The sequence below is a fragment of the Onychostoma macrolepis genome, chromosome 18 (assembly GCF_012432095.1).
Source record: "Onychostoma macrolepis isolate SWU-2019 chromosome 18, ASM1243209v1, whole genome shotgun sequence".
NCBI classification, from domain to species: Eukaryota; Metazoa; Chordata; class Actinopteri; order Cypriniformes; family Cyprinidae; genus Onychostoma; species Onychostoma macrolepis.
Genome location: NC_081172.1, coordinates 436,837 through 447,227, shown reverse-complemented (window position 1 = coordinate 447,227; position 10,391 = coordinate 436,837). Strand labels below are relative to the sequence as shown.

At 37.4% G+C, this 10,391-nt stretch overlaps 1 protein-coding gene across 1 annotated transcript; it reads right to left on the bottom strand.

The window, feature by feature from the left end:
• Positions 1-308: 308 nt before the first annotated feature.
• LOC131524247 (cytochrome P450 1A1) lies at positions 309-4,726 on the bottom strand. The gene is made up of 7 exons (XM_058751185.1): positions 4,603-4,726; positions 3,013-3,916; positions 2,805-2,931; positions 2,636-2,725; positions 1,755-1,878; positions 1,531-1,617; positions 309-1,443 (listed from the first exon to the last, which is right to left on the bottom strand). Exons 2-7 carry the CDS (start codon positions 3,850-3,852, stop codon positions 1,131-1,133), a joined length of 1,581 nt encoding a protein of 526 aa, XP_058607168.1. The 5' UTR covers positions 3,853-3,916; positions 4,603-4,726; the 3' UTR covers positions 309-1,130.
• Positions 4,727-10,391: the final 5,665 nt, after the last annotated feature.

Below are 10,391 nucleotides of genomic sequence, written 5' to 3'. Positions count from 1 at the left end.
ATTTTTAACACAATACATTGGCAATTTAAATATGTGAAATTGTAATATTATATGTGTTTGTTAGTTTGTTCCATAAAACCACTTTCCACTTTCCAAACAATTCCATGGTTTTCTTTGAGATTCACGTATGCCCTGTCAGATAAAAATAGCTATTATTCAGTACTATGTTATAGCCATTTGATTTGATTACAGTACATCAATAAATCAATCAGTGATTTACAGAAAAGTCTCAATTTTAGATACATATTCTGTAACTCTACATTGTTAATAATGTGTGTATAATCGTTAAACAGAGACAGACAGACACATTCACAATGAAAGTTTTATTATTCATTTAGCAATCATAAATAGGCTATGCAAAAACAATTTTGATATGGGACTACATTTGCAGGAATTACTAATTGTAGTACTTCAGACATTAAATTCCTTCATTATAAAAAACATTAAGCACCTGCCTTAAAGAGTATCAGGTCATAGACACAATTAAACAACAAAAACATAGTTCAAGAAAGAAAATTTGATCTAGAATGATATCGAATGTCCAGAAGCACCTTGATAAATACAAAAATGTAGATATAAATCTTCAACAGTCAAACGTACAAACGTAAGATTGCATGCTAAAATTGCCTGTATATTTACAAGTGGATCACATTTTGGGATCGTAATCAAACAGAAAATAGCTTCAGTGTATGTCGTCCAGCAGATCTGAGGAATCTGCATAAAGCTTATGACAAAAGAAGGCATTAGTTTAAAAGACTGGCACTAAAACAGCATAAGGCGCATGAGCTGCGACAGGCACTCAGTGTTATCTGTGCACTATATTTGGAAGCACAAATATGTTATCAGCATCAGCAGTCGAGTTTTGAAAGGACAAACCCATGCATACGTGCAAGTACATATGAAAACACAGATGTATGTACATGATAAAGGTGATAAAGCCACATGCACACTCTGGGTTATCCAGCATGGTTGAAATTACTGCAGTAAAATGCACCGGATGCTTTGACCTGCATCACAGTCAAACATCTTTCAAATATTTGGCATTGCGAGCCGATGGTTTGCACCGAACCAGAATCACAAGTGACCGCGCTACGGATCTCCGCTCAAACTCTGATGAACTTTTGTTCAGATTACGCCGCAGTGCCAGGGATTTCGAAGCCGGGTTGTGGCGTGACACGCAGCATACAGCGCTTGTGTTTCATGGTCAGCCCGTACTCTGGCGTCATATCCAGCATTTCTCCTGGCATCCCACTGAACTTTAACCTCTGGAGAAGGATGGCAAGGAACAGGAAGACCTCAGCACGTCCAATGGACTCTCCGATACAGCGCCGCTTCCCAAGCCCAAAAACCAACACCTTCTCTCCTTCCATCTTGATCAGGTCCGTACCGTCCGCGGTGAGGAACCGGTCGGGGTTGAAGCTCGACGGATCCTTCCACAGCTCTCTGCAGGAAGAAACAGACGGTTCAGCTTCGTTTAAGAGCAAATTGCACCATTTACCGTCCACATTTAAGTCATTATGAGAAACTTACGGATCATGGTTGACTTGCCACTGGTTTACAAACACACAGGTGTCTTTGGGAATGAAATATCCATTGAGCGATGTGTTTTTAGACGTACTGAAATACAAAAACACAAGCAACCATTGGCATGGACAATTTTGGTAAACACTGCAACACTGTTTACAGGTGTCCATCTTCAATAACTCAATTCACATGTGGTTTTATTTAATGCAAAGATACCGTTCTCAACTCACCAGTGAGGAATGGTGAAAGGAAGGAAGGACGAATGACGGAAGATCTCCAGAATGAAAGCCTCGAGAAGCGGCAACTCCGTTCTGTCTGACAAACGAGGCGTTCGGTTCATTCCAATCTTTTCCTCTAGAAAGATTTTAACACCATTTGTCAGTAGAGTAAATCGATCCATACTCTTAAAAATAAAGCTTCTTTATTGGCATCAATGGTTCCATAAAGAACCTTCAACAACCATGCACTCAAAAATAAAGGATACAAAAGACAGTTTTTGCAGAAATGCTATAGAAGAACAATTTTTGGCCTCTCAAAGAACCTTTCAGTGATCAGTTCTTAGTTCAATTTTTTCTTAATGTGAGTAGCATTTTAATAATCTGAAGAAACTTTTTCCACTTTCAAGAACTCATAAAAGTTCTATGGAAGTTAAAGGTTCTTCAAGGAACTGTCAATGCCAAAAAAGAAGCCATTTAAGGTTCTTTATAGTAGATTATAATTAAAATGTTCTTCACACTAAGAACACTTTTTTTCCACTGCAAAGCGAGTTTCCATAGATGTTAAAAGTTCTTCATGGAATTGTCAATGCCAAAAAAGGACCTTTCATTTTAAGAGTGAAAGAAACCTTTTCCACTGCAAACTCTTAAAAATAAAGGCTCTTTATTGGCATCAGTGGTTTTATGAAGAATCTTTAACCACCATGAAACCTTACAAAGTTCTTAATAATGGAAAAAAATTCAGTTCTTCACTGAAAGTTTCTTAGAGGAGCCAAAAATGGTTCTCCTTTGGCATCACTGCAAAACCTCCTATAGGAAACCTTAATTTTTGAGATTGTAGACAGAGAAACCTTCATTTTTAAGACAGAGAGAGAGAGAGAGACAGAAATACTCACTCAGCTCTCTTTGCAGACGCTCCTGGATCTCAGGGTAGGCTACTAGATAGACGACAGCCCAAGACAGAGCCGTACTGATAGTGTCGAAACCTGTCAATTAGCACAGACACACTTTAATATATCATGCAGCGATTGGAGACAGAAAATTATTCAGTTTTCCCACACTCACCAGCTCCGAAGAGGTCATTTACGATTCCGACAATCTTCTCATCAGACACTTGGACGTTTGAGTTCTCGTCCAGTTTCCGGTCTTCGCAGTGGTTGATGAGTGAATCGGTGATGTCTCGGATGTTGTTCTGAAACAAAATTCACATTTGATGAGCTACATGGATTGTGAAAGAGAAAGCCATCTGACAGACACGTCTGAGAGCTCCCACCTTGTCGAAGGTGTCGTAATGGTCATTAACGAGCTTCTTCACCAACTTGCTGAAGCGATTGTTGATGGCCAGGAACTTCTTCATCGTCGTGCTAGGCAGGATACGCAGGAAAGGGATGAAGTCTGCAGGATTGCCACTTCCCACGATCTTCCCGAACTCGTCGCTCAGGTTGACCAAGCTCACCAGCTCGTCATCGTCGTGGCTGTAGCGCCGGCCGAAGCAAATCCCGCAGATCACGTTGGCCACGGACACCACGATGTGCCGGAAAGGATCGAAGCTGCCGTTGGCCTTCATGACGCTGTGAAGCCTTTCAATCAGATAGAGACCTTCCTTGCTGATGTGCTCCTCAAGGGCGCAGGAATACTCTGAGCCTTCACCTTGCACCGTGGAAAAGGTTCGCAGGGCGCTGAGGGCCAGCTTGCGACGGGCGCGCCAAACACCCACCTGATCTGTACTAAAGGCCAGGCTCTTTCCGTCGCTGATGAACTTAGTGCTATAGAGATCCGGACGTCCAGCGAACTCCTCGCCTTGTTTGAGGAGGGCCTGACGGATCACGTCGTTTCCGCTGAGCACTACTACAGGTCGCATGCCGATCTGGATCTGGAAGACGGGGCCGTAGCACTTGCTCATGGCGGTCAGGCTCAGATGTGGGTTGCTTCCCACTTCCAGAACATTTCCGATGATGGGGAGAGGCTTCGGACCCGGCAGCTTCTGGAGACCTTCTGGGATCTTAGTACGCATGAGGCGCATGAGCATATACACCACACATATCGTGATGATAGCCACGAGGCTCTCAGACACAGAAATCGGGCCCAACATGGGAAGAACCGTAAGAGGCATGGTTATTTTCCTTTGTTCTGTTTCCCTCAGTAATCTTTGCTCTCGCAGACAATGAAAAGGTTATCTGTTTAAAAGAAAAGAGAGAGATCAATAAGACTGACTGTTAACCTTAATAGTGTAGCAACATGTCTTGCACGAATGATACTGAAAAAGGTGTGTCTTTCTGCAACCTGTTTTTTGGTAATATTGCATTGCACATGCATGCATGAGTTTTTTTAGTGCATGCATGCAACTAACAGATCTGTTTTTGCAGTTTAACCAATGCTTGTTGTTTGGTTATTTGCATTTTGCGAAATTCATTAATGATAAACTACACGTGGAGTGATTTGTCTCAAGGTCAGAGCGCATATCTGAGACTCACTCTATCTCTCTCTCACACACACACACACACACACACCTTCATTCAGTGCAGTGCAAACTTAATATATTGATCTAAAGGTTTTGTTAATATATATATATATATATATATATATATATATATATATATATATATATAATTTAAAAAGAATATACATGCATAACTATATATCCATTTTCATAACTATATATCCAAAATAAAAAGAAAAAAGATTTAGACCAAAAAATTCAAGCACATCAGTCAATGAACAAGTGTAATATTGTGTAAAAGTAGTAAGAAGAAAGTAAAAAGAGTTCATTTTTTATACTTTTGTTTAAAAAATATAGAAATTTAAAATATTGAAATCAAATCAAATATTCTCTAAAAGAAAGAAGCATTGACATCAGACTTACCTGGAGCAATCGGACGAATACTTCTTCTCTTCTCAGCTGAAATTGTCTGTCCAGAGTCAATTAGCTTCAGAGGAGTGCTGCAGTATTCCAGCGGGGAAAACTTTTATAGAGAAGCGCTCATCGCGATTGGTTGCTCTTCACGTGACGTCACGAAGAGCTGGAGGCTTTGTGAATGGGAGAGAATCAGTGATAGGATTAGAAAAACTGCGAGAATAATTATTGAGACTGGGTTATCTTGCTTTCAAAACACACACACACACACATCTAAATGAGGTATATATATTTTGAATTAATATATATTCAATAAATAATAATATATAATAAATAATAATATATCAATTTAATTCATATTAAAAACGAATATATATATATATATATGTATGTGTGTGTGTGTGTGTGTGTGTGTGTGTGTATGCATATGCATATGTATATGTATATGTATGGTTTTGTAAAAGCCTTACGAATAAATGAATGAATGAATGAATGAATAAATAAATAAATAAATAAGTACATATCTATATATATGATAATGATATAATATATGAATATAAATGAGTTTTGGCAGTATTTTTGACGTTATGTGATAATGATAATATTTTACAACACATTTTACAACAGCTGTCTGTCCGTTTTTAGAAAACACTAATCAATGCATAAACTGAGAAATAAATGCGCAATGCATATTATAGATTAGATTATATTAACAATTAAAAATATACAGCACAGCAACAGGTTTAATGCAAATAAGTACAAAGAAAGAAAGAATTAATGAAATATACTTTAACATGCTTCTTGATGTTTATTTATCTAATAAAACTGTCTTAACAGACAGAAGTCAGTGCCATAAATCTGTTTGACAATTTCAGCAATTATAGACTAAATAAACTGTTTGTTGCAACACATCTGATAATTGCGTGCATATTCGCCGAAGAGTAAATCGACGTAAGAAAGAGTTTTGCGTTGATTTGTAGGGTCATGTTCGCCTGGCACGCGCTCGTAACTCATTAAGCAACAGGTAGAGCATCGCGTGCAAAGGTGTGTGCGTGTGTGTGTGTGTGTGTGTGTGTGTGTGTTTCACAGCCCTGCTGCAGATTCCTGCACACATTTTTCATACATCTCATTCACTGTGTGAACACGAAAAAAAACACACAAAAAAAAAAACAGCCGCCAGAATGGAGTAAAGCATTGCATGTCAGCAGTAAAGCGCAGGAAGACTGACTGACCCGCTTCACGAGTCACACTAAACCCGAACTGCGCTGATTTCTTTGTTCTGCGGTAGTTTCTCTGGTAAGAATCTCGGTCACCTCAGACTGTTATCGTGATTTGAAACACGCTACGATAAACTCAACAAACAGTATCGCGTGCATGCACCTGTGGAGCGCGGGTTAAAGATTGGCCACGTTGCGTGAGAGCGCGAGCCGCGCGTGAGGATGCTGGAGGGGAGAGGGCAAAGGAGTTCACACTTTAACATCGTTTAAATGTTCAAGAGATCTCTGTCAGTTTCAAAGCTGCAAGTAGAGATAATGCCTTTTAAAAAGATTTATTTTTGCCTTTTTATTAGGATAGGACAGTAATATATAAGAGGGGAAGCTAAATGGGAGAGAGACGGGATCGGGAGTCGAACTCGGGACATAATGCATTTTTTATTATTATTATTGATTCATTTCATGCACGCGCTTAATTGATTTCAGTATAGGAAAATTATTTGGTTTTCTAGCATTTCCACTCTATAAAGCATCTTTGCGAATGAGAATGAATGTGTCATAAATATTCGGTTTAACTCTTCAGATCATTTCTGTCATCATATTGGGAGGTCTGACGCTCTTCAGTTGATCAAAGACGAGGAACAGATCCCGGGTCAGAGCGAGCAGCTTCTTAAGAATCCTAATTATACATGCCAGTTGCTCGTTTAATTAAGGATCTCTGAAGGTGCTTTGAAGTGCTCTGGTGAGACGTTTTTAAAAACAAAAATGAAAGAATGAAAGACTCTAGATACTCATGCGAAACCTAAAAGATGCAGAAAATGTACAACCGAGTGTACTTTTATACTTTAAACTCTTTTTTTGCATGATGTATTATATTATATTATAGGCTATTATATTATATTATATTATATTAGGCTATATTAGGCTATATTATGCACTCCTAAAATAAAAGTTCTTTACTGGCATCTTTGGTTTCATAAAGAACCTTTAGCATCCATTGAACCTTTTAGTGCACAAAAGCATCTTAATAGTAGAAAAAATGTCCTTTAGATGTTTTAAGAGTTCTTCAAACTAAGAAAAACATGGTTCTTGAAAAATTATTTAAGGTGCACTGTGAAAACCCCATTTTGATTGAATTATTGAATTAAGCGAATTAAGAATGAATTATTATATTATATTATGCACAAAGAAATCAATGTGATCGAAAACATGAACTGGAAACAACTACAGGCCTATTTCTTGTTTTTCTTGTTGTAAAAATAAATAAATAAATAAATAAAATGAAATAACTGTTTTATACCCAGTGATGAACCCTCAGAAAAAAAGGAACAAAAGCTGTCACTGGGGCGGTACCATTTCAAAATGTGCTAATATGGACACAAGTTATCAATATGCGCCTTTTAGGGGTAACTAAGGTACAAAGGTATTCCTTTTGAAAAGCTTTTGTATCTTTTTTATGACAGTGTGGCAACTACACTAGTAGTAAAGTGACAAGAACGTAGCATACTGTTTGAAATGCTGTTTTATTGAAAGTTTAACATCAACTGAACCTTTCCATTGCATAAAAGGAAGTTCTTTAAATTATTATTAAAATGTTCTTCAAACTAAGAAAAAAGAGAATTGTTCACTTAAAGGTGAAACATAAATGGTTTATGCAATTGCATGGGGAAACTCATTTGGAAGCTTTATATTATAACCGGAAACTGTAAGTATTCATTAATTATTAAAGAAATATCTGTTTTCATTTCCAATGATGACGGCTGACAGCACTACTGAAGTGAGAAGAATACATGCTAGTACTGTTTGAAATGCTTATTGTTTACACTGCGTACAGTTTTATTGGTATGGATGGTTTCATAAAGAGCCTTTAACGTCCACTGAAGCTTTCCATTGCATAAAACGTTTCTTTAGTTTCTTCACATGCACTAAAACTCTCTTTATCGCGTGAGAGCGCCGGTTGGGGTGGGCTCGCTCTTAGGGACAATCCTAAATCTGCTCGGTTAGTCACGCGAAGGCGGCAGCGGCTCTCTTTCTTGAGCACGAAGGTGCGGATTTTTGCGCTCTGAATGAACCGGATCTTTGGTCTTTTGAAATCATGCCATCGGTCAGTGCGACGCCACGCAAACTCAGCCGGCTTAATCCCGCTCCAGAGCCGCATATTTAGAGTGACGCGCCTCGCTGACTGTAATCCGGTTCCTCGCGTGTGAACTGGGAGTTGCGACGCTTCTATATGACACACATTCCGCGTGAATCACGGCAACCGGCGCGACCGAGGCCAGTCTGGACGGTGAAACCACACTTACTTAAAAGGTGTGATTGTCAGTGTTATTTATTGCAAGGAAATACAACAACAGATCTAGTGTTAGCAGAACACCTGTGCTTCCTCTATCAGGACACCTGTGTCAACTTTAGCATGAAGTATCCTTCATTTAATCACTAAAAATCAACAAAACGCCAGCTGATTGAGCCCGATCTCATGAAAATGCATATCAATAGCACATTTGTGTGTGTGTGTATTTTACGTGCAATTTATATGCAGAAACTGACTTTGGCGTGCATACCATACGCACATGTTTAACGTGCATATAATGTTTTTACGTGCATATAATACGCATTTTTGGCGTACATATAAGACGCACCTACCCCACATCTATCTATCTATCTATCTATCTATCTATCTATCTATCTATCTAGAGAAGCATTTAGAAGCATTCATATTAAAAGATTTTGTAGGGTGAAAACTTAAAAACGTTATTTAAAACTTTATTTAAAGCATTTGTGTATAATGCATTATAAATGTATGTTATAATGCATTGTATCTATTCATAAATAATTGTAACCAAAGTTAAAATGCATTACAATATTTGAAGTTCTTTTTTTTTTTTGTCATGTATTTTAATGCAACACATTTACTAAACATTATATTTAAAGGCTTTAAATAAAGTGTTACCAGTGTTATTTGTAAGTGGTCTTGAACACTTTACAAATTATGATAACTTCTGCAGAGTGGAATTAGGGTGAAGAATCAAACAGTCTAGAGTTTGAAAATAAAAATTCTACCTGAAGCGCAAATGCTGTTTTTCATGCAAATAATTTTTTTTTTTTTTTTTTTTTAAGTATTAGGCTCCATAATACAAAATCCAAATTAAATCAATCAATCAATCAAATCCATTTCAAAACATCAGTGCTGCTTGAATTTGGTACCTTAATTAATAATTTTTGAAATGCACAAATTAACTGCACTCAAGAGAGACAACTGTGACAGCACAGACTGAACTCAGAACAGCAAGTGGGGAAAAACACGCCAAAACAGCATAAAAACCTGAACACTTATGTAGCATGAAGAGTTTGCGTGTGTTTGGAGCCGCTATGTCAGTGTCAAAGGGCAAACTAAGAGAGCAAGACACATTTGTTTGCCTTTAGCAGTAAAACTCAAAGGAATCTCACAAGATGAAAGAAGTCAAATGAGTGTGAAGCTTCATCACGCAACACTCGAGCACCTGCTGCACTCATCTTTACTGCCAGATGAGGGTATGTGTGTGAACACATGATATAAAGCAGATAATGGTGTGTGTGTGTGAGTGAGTTATTTTGAAGAAGAACCCTGAGGATGAGAGATTTTATCTATTTCAGAGAGATTGAGGGCACACACACACTCACACACACCTATACACACACACACACACACCTATACACAAACATACCTATACACACAAACACATACACATACACATACACACACACAAACACACCTATACACACACACACACACACACACACACAGTGTAACTGATTACATGTAATCTGGATTTATGATTTAATTAATTAGTTGATTATCAACTCACTATTCACTCTTTATCAAATCTGTAATGCAATTTTCTATGCATTTTATTATGTTGATATCAAAAATTTAATATGTTTTCTTTCTCTTTTTTATATCAGTATTGTACATTTAATGGCAAGTTTGATTTTAAAAAGTAATCTAAAAAGTAGTCAGAATACATTAATGAATAACCTAGATTACGTTACTAACAGTTTTCATCGTGTGTTCTGTAGCCATGCGATGTGTGTGTGTACTGATATCCTTGAGATGGAAATTTATTTATTTATTTATTGTTAAAAATACATAAAATCTGACAGTATGAATGCATATATAGTGCCCTCCACTAATATTAGGACCTTTGGTAAATATGAGCAAAGGTGGCTGTGAAAATAAATCTGCATTGTTTATCCTTTTGATATTTCATTACAGTTTTTGCCTATTGCTTACACACTTTTTGCAGAATTTGGCTCATTATGTCAAAACTCTACACACAAGCCAATCAAACATAGCACTTGGAGATTAACAACTCACATCTACACCAAAATGAAACACTGCAATCAAAACTTAACATTCCTTTCTAAAAATGAAATTCTCGCAACAAAACCATGCACACAAGCACCGTTTGAATTACTCTTTAATATCACCAGCAACACACTGATGGCTTTATATAAAACACTGCAGTCTTTGTGTTTCTATTTTTATTGTCATTTTCTCAGACTCAGATTCTTCTGTAAAACTCAAAAGTAGAATTTCTGCAGTAA

What these genes read in the sequence shown, in the direction of transcription:
- LOC131524247 (XM_058751185.1), bottom strand. Translation starts at nt 3,852, where the DNA reads ATGCCTCTTACGGTTCTTCCCATGTTGGGCCCGATTTCTGTGTCTGAG. An exon ending in AAATGACCTCTTCGGAGCTG is followed by an intron (nt 2,726 to 2,804) that starts GTGAGTGTGGGA and finishes GCTAATTGACAG; the next exon opens with GTTTCGACACTATCAGTACG. An exon ending in TGGCAAGTCAACCATGATCC is followed by an intron (nt 1,444 to 1,530) that starts GTAAGTTTCTCA and finishes TTCTTCCTGCAG; the next exon opens with AGAGCTGTGGAAGGATCCGT.